General features: G+C 37.6%; 1 protein-coding gene across 3 annotated transcripts in view; it reads left to right on the forward strand.

The window, feature by feature from the left end:
- TPK1 (thiamin pyrophosphokinase 1) overlaps positions 1–20,622 on the forward strand; it is a 303,481-nt gene that overhangs the window by 45,811 nt on the left and 237,048 nt on the right. For all 3 annotated transcript variants that reach the window (XR_008435994.1, XM_053971913.1, XM_053971909.1), the window contains exon 2: positions 11,096–11,170. Coding sequence is in view for 2 of the 3 variants with exons in the window: in XM_053971913.1 (XP_053827888.1) it covers positions 11,096–11,170 (75 nt within the window). In the remaining variant the exon portion in view is untranslated. The remainder of the gene's footprint in view (positions 1–11,095; positions 11,171–20,622) is intronic.

Raw genomic sequence — 20,622 nt, forward strand, 5'->3', positions numbered from 1 at the left:
AGGTAATTATTTTATACCTGTGGAAGAAACATCAATTTCTGATAGTGTTGTGTATTTGTTTCTTTATCACCCCCTAGTTTTATTCCAAGATACAGGTGTTGGTCAGTTCCTGACTTAAGTAAGCTTATTGTTGTTATTCAGTCCACAGAACTTTGATCTTAGGTCTTATTTTTCTGCCAGATGCAGCACAGTGACATATTACAGAATAAAATGTGAAGAGGAACTTCATCCAGGTTACATAAAATTCCTTACCTGGCTGATAATGTAATGCAGTTTTCATCACCTTTGTGATTTTTGTCTTTCTTTTTGTTTATTTTACCTTGTTTTCTCCAAGAGTAGATTTATCTATTTATAAAATATATACAGATAGGTCTTAAAAATGTTTTGTTAAAAAAAGAAGCCAGTGGTGGATGTAAAGTTATAGAATGTCCTAAAACTGGCAGCAAAACTGAGCTGCCTTCATCAGGTAAAAAAACATTAAATCTAGAAATAGTAAAATGAAGCTCATGAAATCAGAAGACGTAATTTTAGGAGTGGAATGTTTGTGAAGGTTGGGAAATTAAAGTCATTGTCTTTCTTTCCTATATCTGTTAAAAACTATTTTTGTAATATAAGAAAACATTCCCCTTCTCATCATTCTTTGCCAGTAACTTACTCCAGAGGACCAAACACCCTCCCACTACCACCACTGCTTGTGGTGTAGGCTGTTTTTATGACCACCTAGAAATCCTCCTTTGCCTTTCTGAACCTTCTGGATGGCACTCTGGACCTTGTATCAGATCCACTCCCTTCAAAGCACAGAATAATCTGCTTTGGGAAAACAGCAAGACTGAAAAGGTAGTATGGGTACAAATGTTCTCTCTGGCATGCACCCCAAAGAGGTTTGAGGTGTTGCAGAAGCAGCTGTCTCAGCATGGATTTTCATTAAGGCATATGAGGTAAAATCCTGGGAGTCAATGGGAGTTAACTCATCAGTCTCATCCATTATATCTGAGGAGTAAATAATTAATGTTACAGGGGTCACTATTTGCTCAACTTTTTTAAACTCAGTGAACTTACTAAATACGAAATCCAGCCATTTCCAAAGTACATTGTAGCCTGGTTGAATGCTTTGTGCTTTTAAATAAGTGCTTAATTAGTACACAGGAGTTCAGGACAGTGAAAGAGAGTGTATTTCATTTGGATGGCTGAACAGAAGTAGGGAAAGAGAAGCCTGTAATTATCTACACTGGAGTTTGGCCAGAAGCCATCTGTGATTTGTAATGTGTTTTATAAGATAAAGCTGAGAAGCAGAAAGGAACTTTTGTTTTCTCGTATTGACTCATTTGCTGCATAAGAGTGTGATCTTCCTACAGTCACATGATGCCTGTTTTCCTCTTTCTGAAGATGGGATGTTACTGTGTGCCTGCACAACTTTATACTGGACTTTAGCCCCATGGCTATTCAGTGGATGCACACTGGACTTCTAATGATGGTGTACTTGTCCTCAGCATAGTAGTGGGACTGTATATACAGGGAAGAAGGAGAAATTGTATACAAAGAGTACAATCCATCAGTGTAAATGTACTCAGGAGGAATCAAGCTGGGTTTGGCAGTGGGAATACCATGAGAAGTGGGAAGACTGAAGCATCTAAAATCCTGCTTTGTTGGATTTGGACATTTTATGCTGTGTTGCAGAAAGTCATTCCCTCCTTTTATGATTGCTAGTGCCAAGTCTTCTGAAGATAGTTAGAAAACCACTCTTCTTGCCTGAAAATTATTCTGCAAAACCAGAGGTTACACTGTTCTCCGAAAGCATGTCACACAGTAGGAAGAAGGCAGTGTAATATCCTGTAATACTGTGGTGAAGTAATTGGAGGATGTATTCAAAGTGGAAAAGAGAGGTGTGAATAAGTTGGAGCATAAACTTTGTTTAGGTCACTGGACTGCAGAATCAGACTTCCACAGGCTGCTCATGTTGAACTGTTTTCAAAAATAGTCCCATCAATATATTTAATTTTGTTGCAGGGAGGGAATAATCTTCTTCCCCAAGAATAACGCCATGTCTGAGGAGGAGAGCACTGTCTTGACTGAATTTGGATGTGAATTCCCTCTTTGTAGAGAGGGAACCTGAATGTGGGTCATCAGTCTCCTGAAGTTAGATGCACTAACTTTATCCATGCTGATAAAAGATATAGCCCCTTCCCAGTTTTTAAAAATGAGATAGCTGACATTATGAAGCAGGATCTAATAGGTATGCTCCAAAACAGCTACTTGAAACGTGCTTCAAATGAGATAGTAGAGAAATGTCTCGTTGGTGAATAGGGGTGGTGTTTTTACATCAAAAGAGGCATCAGGTTCTGTCAGCCTCTTGAAGTGCATCTTGGTCCAAATGGAATTCAGACTTTTATGTGCATAGGAGATGTTAGTGCCAGGAACGGAAGGCTTAGTGGGGTGCTTGGTGGTAACAAGGAGGGGTTCTAAATTCTGTGCAGTCAGACACATTTGTGTTCCCATGGTTCTTACTCTTTGGTCAGTACTCCAATATGTGAATCATTAAATGCATATTACATTTTGTTAATCCTGTAGAAAATATCCAAAGATATCTATTGACCATAGAAATGGCACTGTACTGTTTGCTAAGCTGAATGTTTGCTGAAGGGGCTGTGCTTCATACCTATTTTCCCAGAGAGACTACTGACATCTGCCTGCTCTGCCTTGTGATTCCTTGAAGTCACCTTGCCCTTGCTGTGTGCAGATTGAGCTGACAATATCGACTGCCAGGGGAGCTTATATTCCTGGTTGTCTCCTTGAAAATAGAGACATCCCAGATAACAAGTATTGTTAGTGTGATGTATTCAGATGGTGTTGATGCTGTGTTTTTAAAATGCATGGAGAGCATTATATTAGACCTGGCTATTACAGAGTGAGAAAGTGAGCACCTATCTTTGGTTTTCTTTTAAGGCTGGGACTTCCTGGAATAGTAATAGTTGTTTAGATTTTCTCAAGATTTGCTTTCATTTTCACTTTGATGCAGATTTAAGCTCCAAATCTCATGGTCTATGCCTAGAAGTTTTAAATACTAAAGTCAATTTTACCATAAGACTATCAATATTTTTATAGCAAGACTATTTGTCTAATTCTTGTCTCTTCCAACTGGTATTGAACTTAAAAGGTGTCAGATTATTACTGTTTCAGATGATGATTTGCCTGTGAATAACAAAGCAAATAATTTAGTATTTTTAATAATGTAATTGCAGTGAAATTAATGCATTTTAAAAGTTTACCTTAAGTGTGAAAGTTGTGTCCGATTCTGCAACCTTGGTGACTAGTCTTCCCATTCTGCACAAAATTGTCTCTCCTTCTGCTATTTCACTTTCTATTCATCACTTCAATATATTCAGATATGTTTTACCCTGTGGCTATTTTTTCCATGCCCCAGGGTAAAACATATCTGAATAATATTGTAGACCTCTACTTGTCTGTACCTATATCAGAAATGTCTTTTTTTTAGATTGTTGGATAAGTTGAGTCCAGTCTTGAAAACTGGAAAAGTGTAAGTGAACCAGTAATAATATCTCAGCTAAATCAGCCACTGCTGCTTCCAGTTAATTCTGACCTTTGCTGTGCTTGGCTGGAAATGAAAGTCCAATTTGCACAAAGTGCAGAATGATGGGTATGGTCTGGCCACATCCCTTGAGACAAGCCACACGGGTGTGAGGTAAATCAAACCAAAGGCCTTGCAGTGGCAAATGGTGTCAGTGTGTTTCTTAAAAAGCCTGTTTTATGGTTTGTGTGCATTACTGCCCCCCCCAAAGTGACTGGTTACTCCACTGTGTTTATTTTCAAATGAGAGTTGGTAATGGGACACAAGCATCATTTCCATGTACATAATAGTAAGTGTGGTTATGATTTCTATTTAGTCAGTTCTCATGATTCAGTTGAGTTCTGTGTTGCCCTAGAGAGTTGAATCCTGCCGTGAAGTTTCTTTGTGATGCTGGACAAGTTATCTAAAGCTGAAGATTCACTCCTGGGAATTGTGTGACCTTATTCTGCTTGACCAGACTGAGATGTTTGACACATAAAGAGCAGAAGTCACAAGTTCTCAGAAATGCAGCTATAGACTATAGGACTTAGGATGAAAAGAAGCATCCCATCACACACTGAAATCAGAAATGCAGCTCTCACATTCTCCAGAGAAGCATCAGCATTAATTGACAAATTTCATTGCAAGACATGGCACCCTTCTAGGCACAGTGGTTGATGATGTGGGTAGATTATCCCATGTGTATGGCCATGTTTGTAACTTATTGTGAGAAATTAGTTGGTTTGTATTCATCCACATAAATTTTTGTAGAGGGCTCTCCAGAGGGTAACACATTGCAGCTTTTCAATAAGACTGTTTGCACAAATCCCCTTTTCTTCCTACTCTTCTTGCCTGGAGAATTAAGAGCTGCAAAACATTTAAAAATCAGTAGAATTTACATGAAAAAGTGAACACTAAAATGCATTGACAGGGATAACAGTGCCTTTGCACAAAAATCAGTTGGGTATGCATATTTGATTTATTCATTCAAGAAGTTTGAGAACATGTTTGTAAGATCTGTGATCCTTTTGTATAATTTGTGCAGGTTTATTATTGGAGTTGTCATTATTATGAGAAAAATTAAATGGCTTGTTTGGAGGCTTGGGATTCAGTGTGGAAAAAAAGCAGATACACAATGTTTTATAAGCAGTGGCTATAATTAATACAATAGTCTAAGCTTAACTGTTTCTCTGAATTAAAGTGGACAACTACCTTTTCAGCAAGAGCACAGATGGAGGAAGTAGATTGTACTGACTTGAAGTTTTTCCATTTTCAGAGTAGTAGTTCTGCAGCAGTTGTGAAACTTAAAATGTAAAATGTTTATACTTTAGAGTGTTGATTTGGTCTGCATAATGATCCTAGGAAATTATCCTTTTTTATATTCCTTGGTATCACAGCAGACCACTGGGTTTCCCAGTGAAAGGAAGCACTGTTGGGGGAAATCTTGGTTCAAGAAAGAGAACAGCAGAATGAGGAGTGTTTTTGTATAAGGTGCACTATTTGTTCTGTTCAAAGTGAGGATTTAGCCTAAAAGATAACCTTAAAAAGTAGCATCTTAGGATTTGATGTTAAGTGCTTTTCCAGGAATTTATAATGCTATATTTATACATTTTGAGTTGAGTCTCCTTCACACTTTCCATACATGATAGACGAAAGTGTCAGATTGGCTCTTAAAGATAAAAATCTTAAGTTTAGAGCCAATTTTTGATGAGTATAAAATTACAAAAGCGTCATTTAAGTTAAACTGATCTTGTGGCATAAAATATAAATAAAAATTCAGAAGTCAAAAGCCATGTGGCTATTGGCATATTTACATTAGTATTTTAATGTGGATCAAGAATGTAATTTTGAAGCACGTCTCATGATCCTTCCTGTTTGCTGTGGTTTGCTTTACATTGCAGGGTGGTTTTGGAATATGTAAACTGATTTCCTTTTGGATAAAAATGTGCTGCAGGAGTGCACATAATGCTCTCCTACTGCTAATGGGTCTACAAAACCAGACTAAACTTAACCTGAAGTAGCCTCCCTCTCTCCCTTTCTCTCAAAACATGTGTAATGTGATTATCAAACCTTCAGCACCAACAATTTTGCTTTACAGACTGATTTTATTCTGCAATGCTACTTGCTAAGGTAAATCTACATACTACTCATAGTGAACTACTAAAAGATTCTGATAAAATCAGAATCTTGACTTGTGAATCAGTAGCCAACTGTCAAGAAGTGCTGTATCAGCAAGTAAATTAGGAATTGTATGTGTGTAGCAGGTAGGAAACTACAGGTGGGTTTTTCAGTTAAAAAAAAAAAGAAAAAGCAAACAACCATGATGAAGAAAGCCTTTCAGGAAATGGGGAATGCTCTTAGTCTGACAGACCCATTCCCCCTTAGTTTCTAATCAATAATTTACTTCATTCCTGGTGGTGAGATTGTTCCATTTGAGTGTTCTGGGAAAGTGGATAGTAGCTCTTCAAAAATCCCTGCATGAAATGGTCCATTTCAATAAGAAGAGTATCAGTTTTGACTTGACACTTGGAGAAAAGTGCTTACTTGGCAGAAAAATGGTGTAGATTTGGTGCTGATCCCCCGAACTCCTTTGTTTTAGTTGAAAACCCCAAGTTGTCACAGTAATCTTGCTCTGGTGATCTGTAGCAATAGCCGGATCGATTGTTACTGTCATTTTGTTTGCTGATTTCATGAACTGTTTTGGTGTTAATTCTTGTGCAGCTGAAGGAACATCAACTGCCCAAAGAGCTGCCTCAGCCTGTTTCTCTCCTCTCTTATCTGTCAGCTTTGGAACTGTGAAAAACAGCCTTGTCCCTTCCTACATACTCTGACAGTTAAGTGGGAAGTGAGTGTTCATTTAAAATTAATCTGAGGGGTAGGAATTTTCTGACTAAGTTATGGTGTTTGGTTTTTTGGTGGGTTTTTTTGTTTGTTTGGCTATTTTTTGAGGTTTTTTTTGTTTGTTTTGGTGTGTTTTTTTGTTTGTTTTTGCTCTCATGGTATATTTATACATATCATGGTGTATCTGTAGACTGATGTGAGAGCAGAAACATGAGCAGGAATAAATTTTCAGTAAGATCATTCAGAGCTTTTTTTCTCAGAAGCTGTTGTATATTTGGACTTCTGCCTATATGATGAGGAATGTGTATAACTGCAGTGTCTTTTCAATGGATCTTAGTATCTTCAGTATTTAGATATATTTCTATCAATACACAAATTTTCTGGAAACTTATAACCATCTTCCAACTTTCAGCTCTGCCCCTATACTACCTGTCTCTTTCCTACTTATTCCTCTGCACTGAACCTGCTTCATTGTTGATGTTTGCTAGATCACTAGAAAGGAAAGGAATGGCTCCTCTTCAGGCAAACAGTAAACTGCAAATACCAAAGAAACAAACCCAAAACATTGTTTAGTGGAAGCCACTTTCTGTGGCTGAAACTCTGAATTTGAAGTCTTACTTCGTCAGCACCTTGAGGCATCCCAGTATCTTAGCCCAGCATGTCCCCCCATTGTGTATTACCGCTTGCATCACGTCAGAAAGTCTGAGAATAGCAGTGATCTTTCCCAAAGGCCCTCTTGTTTGAAGCATTGAAAGTTTTTTCCCCACTTCAGAAAATTCAATACCAATATCCTCACAGTATGCAGGAAAACTTCTAGTGATTTGATTCTAACATTGAAACTGAAAGGATGCAAAGTGGCATATATTTTTATATTGGCTACCAGAGAAAGGGTTGTCTTTAAAAATCTATGTGCCTTTTACCTATGCTTTGTGATAGGCATACAGCCTGAAGACTAGCATATGGCAAAGGGAAATCAATTAAAAATGCATCATTATATTATAAATATTTGTAAAATAGCTAGATAAATATAATATGACAGAGAGAAGTCAAGAAGGCTTTTAGAATAGCAAATCTGTGTTCTAAAATATATTGGAATTGTTCAGAGAGAGTTACAATGTGGTAAAAACTCATTGCATAGGCAGCGCACAGGCTATCAGGGATGTTCACAACATTTTGATAAAAGTCCTTTTCAAAGCAAGCATGAGAAGTTTCATCAAAGAAGTTCAGCTAAATAATTTTGGAAAGAAGAAAAGGAAAACATTTTTCAGGAAGGATCAGGTGATGATGCCCGTGTAGAAACTTATAGCCATTATTTATTGATTGATGGACTGATTTGTAACTTAGGAAAGGTTTCCAACAGGAATAAAAGTGATCCAGCTTTATTCAAAGATTAGGAATTTTCCAAGTCTGCTAGAAGATTTTTAAACTATATTTTCTCATGTAACTGCCCGTTCACATAGTTGTGCACATGTTCATTCTTACTCTGTAATTTATGCCTGTAGGAGTACAAGGTTTATAAGCATCAAATAGAAAACAAGAGGGGGAAGAATTTGGTTCCTTAAATGCAAGTAAAAATTTCCTATAGTAATCCTCCTTTTCTGTAGACCTGTACATCACAGGCCTCACTGTGTGGCTAATTCTTCTACAGGAGGACTTTGACTGTGGGGCTTGACTCCATTTGTTCTCTGTGTTGATGTAAATATCAAGAATAAGCTGGAGGTTTTGTAGGGAGCAATTTATTCTTTTCTGCTTTTGCTGCAGATGGTAGAATTTGCTCATGCTGCAAGAGTGCAAAAGTACATATTGAAATAGAAAATTATACTAAAAATGGAAGAAACTATGCAAGAGAGAAACTTGTTCTGCCTTTAGCAAAAGGCTCACTAAAGTTTCTTCAGCGGAGATATCCATATCTGGGGATATTGCTGGTGATTTCTTGCTTACAGAAACCTCTTTCCCATTAGTCCAAACAGAGCACAATATCAGTAATAGTTGGGTCAGGGTGCTAATTATCTTTGTGAAAAATAGATAGGCAGACACTCGAGGAGATAGATGCGTCCTAATTTGTTGAGAGCTTTTAAAGATAAATGGCCTTGAAGTAAATTTGTTTTCAAATGAATAGCCAGTAGAGTGTTCGGAGCAGCGGTACAGTGAGCTCTCATCAGTTTTTCTCAGAGTGATGAATGTTGCATGTTCTGTCTGTTGACGTGGTCTTTGCCATCAGATGTCCCAATTTATTAATGGTTTTTAGGGCAATGGCTGTAAATTATTGCAGCCCAATTTTATTACTGTTTTACATCTACCAAGGACTGAGCCTTGTGTGCAGTTTTATATTAACTCAGTAGGCACCATTAAAATATTGACATTTAGGCTCATTTTAGCAGCATTAATCATAGCATTAATCATAGCATTTTATCATGCCTTAATTGTATGAAATGACTGGTTTGAAATGACTGGAGTGTTCACTTCTCTAAAAGCAGGTGAAACAATAATTTCCATTTCTCTACTTTTTCAATCTGTAACTGTACTTTAAAAAACCCAAAGAACAAACAACCCTAAAGACATAACCCTACCATCTCCTAACAGTGTGTGCTGTGGGCATCTACTTCTTGACTTCTTTGCAACAACTGAATGTCTAAGACCCAGCAGCTACTACGGGCCTCACTGGAAGCTCTTGGAAGTGTCATTTCTAAAAATCAGCCTCTGAAATCTCAGTGTAGACACCTACAGCCAGACCTTGGCTTCAAAAATGTACCCTAATATATATAACAAGAGTACTTCTGATGTGCAAAAAAAAGCTGCAATCTATGGTTGTTTTCATGTGCTGAAATGGCTTAAGGGTTTAAAACAGGCACAGAAATGCCTTTTGTGATTCTCCAGCAAGAATAGGCTTACAGCAGCCATGTCTGCTTTATCTTACTATACCAGTAACAGAAGCTGTGATATTTGCTGGCTCTTTTCAATGGAGAGCATCACTAGATGATTATGTTTAATACAAGGAGTTGGCAGCCTTTCTCACTTAACAATCATTAGGAGATCTGCTGCTGAGGTCCCATTTTGTGAGGCAGCTGGAAATTGGCACTTAGTTTGAACGTATTGTTTTCTACCTTTCTCTTAAAGTTCAAGGACAAGGCAAAATTGTTCAGACTACACAGAGAAAAGACTTTTTCTCACTTTCTTTTTTTAACTTGGTCTTTCCACCTCTCCATTTATTCCCTGTGAAAATTTATTCCCCTATATATACATGAATTAAATGGAAGTGAGGACAATGTCAGCAAAGATGGAAGCAGAAGGCTTGAAGCAAGGTATTTGAAAGCACCAGGCAGAAGATAGCTGTGATAATCATGTAGACTTTTCACTGGAGTAAAAAATCATCTAGGTCTTCATTTCTATTTCTCTTGATACTTATGAAGGGGGACAATGCTGTTGCTTCTGTTTTAGGAAACTGAGGCCTCAAATGGGTCAGTGGGGAGGGAAACCCTAAATCACTCAAAGGGAAAGGTGCATAACATGCAGAATAGTGGTATCCCAGTCTGCTAATCTTCACTTTGTTCTCCTAATCACTCATTCAATTAATTATTTTAAAGACTGCTCCTTCCAACTCCCATCCCTAGATGTTCTTTCAACTTCAGCAGTTTGACCAGCTGTATTTTCCTTGATAACATGATATGGCTAAGGCCACAGGCTTCTACTGTAGCCTTCTGCCTCCTGCTATGTTGGATCTTCTCAAAAGATTTTCTAGTGATAGAGGTTTTCTTTTTTCAATTACAATGGCTTCACATGACCAAATATTATTCATTAACTTGATTGCCTAAGGATATCAAGCTCCAGGGGAAACTTGTATTCCTATATGATTGGCAAGATAATTGGAAGTGAAATAATGCAAGTCCCACTGCAGGCAGCCATCAAAGATTTACGTATTTACTCTTGGAATTCAAAGTGTGTCATATCATACATCTTTTTTTTCTTTTAAGGCTTTTCTAACTGTAGGTTTATTATCGACCTTCAGCATGCACGTTTTGCAGGGGCAGGAGGCTTTGTGAGCTCAATCAAGTTGGTCTGGTAAACATACTGAAATTTTTAGTCTGCAGTATCACCTAGATAACACATGTTAAAGTACACTTTTGCTTTTGCTAGCTTTTGATTTTAAGCTCCTAGGTCATGGCCTTTAATTCTTTATTTGTAGAGTATCTACCACAATTAGAGCTTCTACATGACATGAAAACACAGGCACAGAAGCCACTGATGGCAGCAAGAGTTCTGCATCCTCCAGGAGGGTGGAATATTTGGTGTAGGTTAGAGACATCTTTATATGGAGCCTCCTCCAGTCTTCCCCATTAACAGAGACCAGGGTAAGCTCATGTCAGTAATTGTTGCATCCAGGCAGCAGTAGCAGGTGGGAGATTAAATGAGAGAGCTGTATAGATGTGGGGTCCTGTTGAGGATGGCCTTCAGTAAGTAAAAGTCACTTATAAATTAAACATGTGGCTAAGCCCTACCAAGTAAAAGGTATCTTATGAAGTCTTGACAGTTTCTCAATCTGACAGTGGTAAAACCTGAGAAGCAAGGATATTAGTGGAGTTACTCTGATGTGGTTGGACTAAAATTCATCTGGCAAAAATATATTTTTTTAAAAAAAGGACAAAAAAAAATCAATATTCTTGCTAATGAGTACCAACATTTATCTTACAGGGAACCTGAAGTTTTGCCTTCTGATTCTGAACCAGCCTTTCAACAAAGGTCATTTCCATTGTCTGTGGAGCAGAGGTAATAATAACTTACATGCATCTTCATTTGTGTATTTTCTTAGATGTTACCCAGCTAATGTACTTCATGTCTGTTGAATTGCAGTGTGGCAATTTCCTCTTTACTAGAGCAACCTTCTGGTGAGGGTGTGAACTGGCAGAGTATGTCCCTTGTTGCTGAATGCAGCAAATGAGCTGATTATGCAAATTCTGCATCCCTGCATTGCATACGTCAGAGGGAACTTTGTGCACTGATATGTGTAAGACTGTAGCTTTTCAGAGGCTTCTTAGGAACAATCATTGTTTTGCTGACAAAGTGTAGCAGATGAATGGTGCATTTAAGAGTCTGGAAGTGAGCATTTCTTTAAAGGTCATTAATGAAAAGTATTAAATTTAATCAAAATAAAATGAACCGTGTAGATACTAAGTTGTGAAAGCAGTGAGGAATTTGCGTGCTTGTCAGAAATATACAAATCAGATTTCACTACCCCTTTGTTAAATATGCACAGTGCTAATCATCATATCTGGTATGATAGATTCAGATTTGCTGACATTTTGTGGAGATATGTAAATCTTTACAAACTTGGAGCTATTAATTCCTCCATGCAAGAACGTAGTTCTTCAAAAGCTTTCTGAAAAGCCACAGGAACTGTCTCTAACTTAGTCCCGGGATGGGAACCTTGCAGAGAGATTCCTCTTAACTGACTGGAGCAGATAGAGCTATTTGGTTGCACCATAGGCATAAGGACTGGCAGGGGGTAGCTGTACAGTTAAAAGGAATTGAAATAAGGGATGAAGTGAGCAGGATATATTCATAGCACTTAATTCCAGTAAACCCAAATTAGGTACCCATATAGCCAAAAGAGTGATAAGAAAGGAAGATAATTGTACAATATTATTCAAAGCATCTGAACAAGTGCTGTACCCCAAACAAACACACTTTCATTTGCATAATCAGCAAGAAAATAACAAGCCCTCAGTGAAAGGGCTGTCCAGTTATTTTATAGATGTGATTCTACATATTTTTTCATTTAAAAAGATACACTGAAACACCTGGTTTGTATTAAATAGAGAAGGAAACAAGGTGCAGCATTTGATCTTATTTCTTTGTCCCACCTTTCCTGTTTTTATGATTAAGAGACAGTTAAAAAAAGAGACAGTAAACCAGACATGCATGGTTTCTGAATGGCGGTATTTAGTGTCTTGTAGTACCTTGCATGTGTTGCTGTAGTGCTGTATTTTGTTGATCAGACTTTTTTTTTGTCTGTCCTTTGGAATTTTAAATCTTCCTCATTTGATGAAACCTTGGGGCATAGAGTGCTTCTTACTGTAACAGTAATGAGCCTTTAAACTGCAGTGCTTCTGTGAAGGGTTGAAATAAGAAGCTGAATAAAATCAAGTAGGCCAAAGACTGTCTAATTCGGGGCTACCTCAGTGGGTTCCTGTTCTCTGAGCATAACTGTGTTGAAAGTGATTATTGGTGCTGTAAACAGTTTTCCAAAGAGTTTGTGGGAGGAGCAGAAGTCCTAATTAAGCTATTAAGAGTATTGCTGGTAGATTACTTTAAGAAATAGGTGGATATTTTCTGTCTAAGTAAAATGACATGGTTACATGGTAAACATGAAATGTTTTTTCTTCAAAGCATCTCAGCTGCAGCAAACCTTAGTGAATCCAGGACAAGATTTTGATAATGCCCGGCTTACAGTGCTACTGTAAGGTGGACTACTTTAGGTGTCAGCAGTTTTCTGAATCCTGCTTCTGGAGGAGCATTAGCACAGCAACTGTTACAGGACTAGGAGAACCTGGGGGGCTTGGTATGTGAACTGAAAGAAGTTCTGAAGGAATCATCCTTAGGAACAATGCTTGATGACCGGCTGTATATGCTTGAGATATCATAAAGGAAAGATGAGAAGGAAATAATGGGGCTGTTAAACCACAGAATATTGCCAGCTACACAAACTCGGGGAGAAAGGGAGAGAAAAATGCAAAGGAAAAATAAGATAAAATATTGTCCCACTTCTCTGCGTTACAGGAGTCTTGGGTTGTTATACTCAGCACAGAATACTTAGATGTGTTATTTGCAAGTAGTTTGTGTCCTGTTGTCCTGGTTTAGGGCAAATTTGGGAGGAAAGCAAATGATACAAACATCATGAAGTTACCCTATGACATCTATCAAAATAACTTCTTTCATTAGCCCTGTCACTTTAGTGTCAAGTAAAAAGTGGTGTGATGTGAGATTTCCGAAGTTAAAAAAAAAAAAAAATCACATCAATAAGTGGCTATTCTAGGCTAAAATCATCCCAGGTGTAACTCCTGTTGACCTTGAGAAAAAGTGGTTGCAGCTAATTAACCTTTGTCTCATAACACACATTTAAGAAATCTATTTTTACTGACATACTTTAGAAAGAACTATTTCAGTCAGTACAAGTTTGCATGAGCTTCCTTCCTTGTGCTTTGTGAAGGACACTGAAATCATATTTCATCACTTCCAAGAGACATCTTTTACCATTCTTGCCATACAAGCTGGATAAGTGACTATAATGAAGCAGTACAAGCTAAGGATTATATGATTTTAGTCTATTATATATCATTACTGTAATGAATCAGTCTAGAATACGTTCATTTGTTTGGTGCTTGGTACAGTCATGCGGTATTAGTACTGTCCTAAAAGCAGGATGGATGAAATGCTGGAGAAGGAACAGTTTACAAAAGCAGGATGAAGACTAATATGGCAGATGACACTGGTTGTTCCCTGAAGGATTTATCGAGCTGCATATAGTGAGAAGGGGAAAAGCCAAATGGCAAGAGAAATTAAAGAGAATAGGTCAGTAAAGGGGAATAGGAGGTACTGTGGAAAATATGTCAAAGAGTCAGCACCCTGCTTTTCTCAGAGCTGCACATTTTTCTGTCTGTGAGTTTTCTATAAGGACGACTGGATCAAGTAGGTCTTACCTTAACACTGTCATGCATCCTAAATTCCTGCTTATGCAAACTTTCTAGCTCCTGGTTTGAATCCTGTTTAATAAAAGAAAATATGGTTGTGAAAAAAATCCAGTTTGAATTAGTCTCTGGGGCTACTTCTCAAGTAATTTCAAATGTAAATATATCTTTGACAGAATTGACTGTGAGTTGAAAGTCTGAAGCTGTCTTTATGTTAAGTTTGAGAAGTACAGAAGCCCAGGTTTTAGTGGCTGAAAACGGAATGGGCTTTCTGGGGAATAAATGAAAGTTCCTGAGACTTTGATTCTGCTTTTTAAAATCTCTTTAATCAGAAATGCAATGACTTATGCCAAGAATTACAGCTATGCCTAGTGATTTCAAGTGCTCTGATTTTTTGATGTCTCCCTAGGGAAGAGGCAGAATTATTGTAGTGCTGAGAAATCACCTCAGTGAAAATTGTCTTAAGTTCAGGATCTTAAAACTGTTTCTTTTTTCTGAAAACATTACCCCTACAAGCTACTCAAATGATCCAGAATTTTCTTATGTTCTCTGCCTTATGATAGGATGTTAAATGGCTGTACATTGCAGAGTAGTTTCCACTCTTAAATGTTCAGTGACAACTGTAAAGAACAAGAAGTTATGCTCTGGAAAATAAGATTATTATTTAAAAAGTCGGAGTGAAATTACAATTCTATAGCAACCTGGTGAAGTTGAGCTTTGTAGTAGGAAGATGTATCCATATGTATTTTTTAGTTCTCACAATGGTGATACATTGGCCACTGTGCCTTCCTCAAAAGCATTGTGATTTCTTTCCACAAATAAACACTTTCCATGAAAGCTTTTAATCAAACAAAATAGGTTGAACAACTTCAAATATTAGCCATTCATACTACCAAATGTCCTTGGCTAATGTATTAGAATAAGCTACCAACATCCCTTTGGAACAGGCTGACTGAATCCTGACTTGTGGGAGGTGTGTTTAATGTTGGACAAGTCGATAGAAAGGAGACATCTGTGAAACCAGGCTGCTAAAATGTCCTTCAGGTGTGCATCCCTAAACAGTCTCTTCCATAGACAATTCTTTCCAGTGAAGAAACTTGGGGTCTAGCTGTATCTTCTTATGCTGCTCTACAGACAACATGACCAGCCACATCATATGCATAATATATGGGCATTTTATGACACCTTGTAGATCATGAAAATGGAGGAACTCCAGAAAGAGGAATGTTGCTCACCCTGGAGACTTCAGCTCTGTATTGTGTGTGGGGTCTATAGGTCTATATACTGAGATAACAGAAAGCATTCTTCTATGGCAACAGTGTAGTAAGTCAAATCCAAACTCTGTTAAATTGTCTTCAAATGGTATTTTCTTAGAGTATTTATATTGTGATGACTTATCCATAAACTGAGTTTTCTCTATCAATATCCATATTGCAACTGCTCCATCAAAGTAGCTGTTGCATTCTAAATCTTCTCTTGAATGCCAGACAACTTTCCTGTCAAGGCCAGCCTATTCTTTGGTGAAAATGCTGATAATGCATGGTTGATTAGCACCTAGAGATGACTGTACATTACAAAATATTTCTTCTTACTAAATAATCAAATCAGAAAAGGTGCTGATTTGTATGACTGATTTCCAAGTCATCTATCTTTGAATGCCACATGCTCCCATGCATTTTATGTTCCATATGCTTTTGTCTGCTATGTAATGGGTGATTGATATTTTGAATGTCTTCAGTTGAGGTCCAAGAGCTATGTATAGAGGGAAATAAGATACAAGTGGCAATACAAAGTTCAGGTGTAAGTTCAGATGTACAGAGGGGAAGGTAACAGATCAGTTGGAACAGTTTTAATGTCTCAGAGCAGAAGAAAAGATATTGTAGTTTAATAAGAGGAGGGGAAATAACCTGACTTTACCTGGTGCTGGTTTTTTCTTCTCTATGATTGATACTTTTTCCTTTAATCTTTAGGGGTTGAACTCACCTACACTTCCAGAATTATTAGTGTGTGCAGCCACTCACTTGCCCTTTTATCTGTCTTCAATGAGCTTGCCTTGTTGGCATATGGTGAGCTTTTTTCTCACCTTTTATTTTCATTTCTAGCTGAACTTACTTGTAATATATCTCAAATTTGTACTGGACCCAGAATTGGCAGTTGGCATAAAACTTGGGGGAATTCAGAGCAGCTACTATTAATAAATAGGAAAATGTTCATAAAAAAGGTGATTGGGATGTCGCATGGACTTGTGTGCTTTATTGCACTTTCTAGCAGGCATCCAGACTAGCAGTAACTCTTACTGCTGGCCTCAGCTAAACTACTCTGTTCTCCACTGAGAACAGAGGGATTTTGTTCTATTAGATTTCTAAAACATCAATATGAAGTTCAATTTTCCACATTTGAATCAAAACAGGAATATAATTTCTTGTTTGTGCTTAGTATCTTAAATTTGATGTTCTGTGACACTTAAATTTAGATTTAAACAACATTTTGTTGTGGTGATGTGCAAGTTGTTGAATTGCATGCGAGTTAGGTCCTTCAACTACAGGAGTCTGAGAGAAGTTATTTCAAGTGTTCTTAAGGGTAGGGAATCTATGATGTACTTTAGGAACAAGAAAATCTGCCCCTCTCTAGGGCTGGTTAGCACCATGCTGTAAGCTTGGAAATGAGCCACAGAATCATTTGGAAAAGACTTCCAAGATCATCGAGTCCAACCTTTGATTGATCACCACCAGGCACATGGCACTACATGACACATCCAGTTGTTTCTTGAACATCTCCAGGGACTGTGACCTTACCACTTCCCTGGGCAGCCCATTGCAGTATTTAACAACCCTTTCTGGGAAGAAATTCCTTCTGATGTCCAGCCTGAACCTTCCCTGGAGCTGTTTGAGGTTGCATCCTCTTATCTTGTGACTTGTTACCTGGGAGAAGAGGCTGACCTCCACCTGGCTGCAAACTCCTTTCAGGCAGTTGTAGAGAGTCATGAGGTCTCCCCTGAGCCTCCTTTTCTCCAGGTTAAACAACCTCAGCTCCCTCAACTGCTCCTCACAGGACTTTTGTTCCAGACCCTTCACCAGCCTTGTAGCCCTTCTCTGGACATGCTTCAGTACCTCAGTGTCTTTTTTGAAATGAGAAAAGACAAAACTGAACACAGGACTCAAAATGCAAAGTAGGATCTGGATCTTAGGACATGCAGTAGTTTGCACTAGAAGGGATTTTGGGAAGAGAGCTTTTGTAGACTTATGCTTTGCCTATGACTCTGTATAAGTTTCATATCAACCAATTTTTCAGTGGTGAACTGGAAGCTTAAATTTATCTTTAGAAAACCAAGTTTAAAACTCCAGAGATATGATAAAATTATTCTATTTGTGACATATATATTGTTAGTGCCTTTCTGGTTCAGAATTTGGGCTCTAGAGAGACATAGCCTAGGTATGTGGACAATTTAAAAGGTAGGTTTCGGTGGTTTTTGAGAATTTTTAGGTAGTTATTGGCAAAGCTGAGGACAGAGCTGTTCTTCTAGACCTTTTGCATGGTTCAAGTTCCCTCACTGTAGAAGATGCTGTGACAGAATGAGGTGTCTAGTTAAATTTTGAGACACAGTAGGCTGAATATGCTTTGTTGTTGATTTTAGCTCTTTGCAAATCCAGCAGCAGGAACTTCTGAGATCTAAATTAATTTTTTGTTTGTTTTATGGATTTGAGATTTTGTTGGAAAAAATTAAAAAAAAATAGAGTAATTAAGATTCCCCTCTGTGATGCTTTGAAAAACTAAACCCTGCTGAGCTGAAGTTCAGAGTTACAGAACAATAGAGAATTACTTTGAAGTACTAGTGAGAAGCATAACAGATGATTACAACACAAGGAAAAAATGGGAGGTTATTACAGTGCTTTTTCTAGGAAGCCAGGATGCAAATCCCATTAGGGGAGTTCTATTGTTACAAGATTTGCTGTATAGAAGCCTTTGATAGCATCGTGCTATATATCTGGTTACCATGATGTTTCCCAGAGGACTGCTGAAAGAAGGAGCTTTGGAAAATACTGTCAGGAGAGTGCTTTGGAACACCCCAAGCAGAAAGAGAAACATAAGACAATAGGCAAAAAGGATTATTCATGGCTCATTTTGTTAGTGATTCAAGAAGAGCGATGGTCCTGGGAATGGACTCAAGGAGCAGAGGTGAATGCGTGAGGTTAACATAAGTAAGACCTGTGTCAGAAAAGAGCAGGTTTTTCATCTCATGAAAGGAGCTCTTGGATTTTCACTCCCTCAAGCTACCCAGTGAAAAGTATATAAAAACATTGTTTCTCTGGGAGTTACTACAGGGCAAAAGTATTATTTTCACAGCTAGAGCTTAGCATGAATCAATTACTAGGGTGAAATGTTAAGGTCTTGTAAAATATGGATGTTATCTTGGGTTGCCAGTGTCAGGGTCTTCTCACTGGCTCTGATGGCCTTTGGATCAAACCATTGTGTTATAGTCTTCCTTTTTCTCTTATTCCAGGGTTGCCTTAGGGCAGACAAACCTTTTTTTAATAATAAGGAAATTTAAAAAAAAAAAGGAAAATAAAAGAAAAAAGTCTCAAGAAGCCCACAGTGGTAGAAGTGGATCACCTTGATCCAGTGGTGATTTCAGCTGGTGATTCCTTTTTAAAAGTGGATTTTGTTTTTTTAATTTGCCTGAGTCTTGTTTATTTCCAGATTTTGAATTTAAAAGTTTTTATTACTTTATGACTGTGATTGCAATTATGTCTAACTCAGCCAGTGAACAGTTTAACTCTTCACTGTTATGTTGAGACTATGCTAGTATTTATTAGCTACTTGACTGATGGAGTGTGCATCCTTCACTGTGTTCAGTGCCTGAAGAGACAGCAGTAGTTTGAAAATATGGATGTTGGATTGCTGGTTTTCTCATCTGAATGGTATACATGCTGTCTTGCTCACCCATATTATCAAGTATTAAAATTGAACTGTAAATTCATATAAGTCAGAAAATAGCTATCTTTTCTGCTCTACTCATTGTCTCTTCTCTTTTATAAAGTAGGCTATTTTGTTAAATTTCAGCATTGTATAAATGTGTTACTAAAATAGTCTGTGCATTTGCATTTAGAAAACAGGATAGTAGGTTTATTTTTTTAATGTTTAATTGGTTAGATGTTAGCCAAAAATGTAGCACATAGAAGTGGAACAAGTATTGTGGCTATTAATATCATTCATTCTTTCAAGTTAACAATTCTTCATCTAATACTCTGAAAAGACAATGGTGATATATATCAACCTGTCTTTGGTTTCATCAACAGTGAATCACATTGGAACAGAAACAAAACATTGTCATAGGTTTATTACTGGGGAAAATTCCACTGACCTCAGAAATAATGGGGACAAACTATGATTTTTAGGGATGTTTTATTATCATCTTCCATTGTTGGAAGCTTTATGACTAGCACAGTCTTATGTAGAAGCCATTGATATCAATATTCCCTCAGTTACTTTGAATTAATTTGGTTCACACCTCCATAAAATTCTTTCTTTAAAAGGGCCTTCCTCTATTTTCACTGAAATAAAGCTTAATGTTAACTTGGATGTCCTGGATAAGATGTAACCACAAGAATGAATGTTGATTCAATGTCAGCTGCATTAGCACTGAAATAATTTGGTACTTTAGAGTATGAGTATCATTCTGTTGGATTTTCTTTTGAGAAACCCCAGCTCCTTCAAACCCTTGATGCTTATGTTCAGAGCCCAAGGTCTGGCTCATTGGGAGTTCTGTTTCTGACAGTCTAAGTCATTAAGCAAGTAACTAAGTTTTTCCTTCTCTCAACATGCACTTGTCTTTCAAGCTTCTTGATGTTACCTACAACAAACCCTTAGCTTTAGGCCCTAGCTTCCAGTAGGCCACAGTTGTCCATAGTATTAGCTTGGTGTTTGTGAGGTGTAATAAGCTATGACTAATTGATTGTCAGGTTAAACTGGATAGTAAGAGAACAGCACACTTGAAATGTGTTTCTTTTGAGGGGGAAAAGAGAAAGAGGGGCTAATTTAACACTGCAGGTCTTCAAAGAGGCCCCAAACATTTTGAAATGCAAGAATTGGAAAGGCTCAGAATGCATTTAAAATTACCTACTTGACAACATAAGTGTCCTAAGAAAGAACACAAATTCATAACATACTGTCACAATGACTTAAAATTAACTTGGGGATATGCTAATTCTGTACATTACTAATAAACTTCAGATTTTTACAAAGAATTCTGAGGAAGTTATTTAGCTTGTGAAAATACATGCTTCAACAAAACAACAAGCTCATGTTTTAATATAGGATTAAGGTGGGTCCATTGGATTTTGAAGTCGTTTGAGGTACAAGGCAAAAGTGGTGTAAATGAAGTGTCTGGCCCAAATCATACCAGAAGTAAAATACTTTGATTATCTCTTGGTTTTGGATGCCTAAATTGCCATCTTAAATGGACTCTGGTTTCCTAACCTTCCCTTTTACACATCCAGGACTGGGAGGGAAGCTGAGCACTGAGCAGCTGAGACA

The sequence above is a fragment of the Vidua macroura genome, chromosome 1 (assembly GCF_024509145.1).
Source record: "Vidua macroura isolate BioBank_ID:100142 chromosome 1, ASM2450914v1, whole genome shotgun sequence".
Classification (NCBI taxonomy): domain Eukaryota; kingdom Metazoa; phylum Chordata; class Aves; order Passeriformes; family Viduidae; genus Vidua; species Vidua macroura.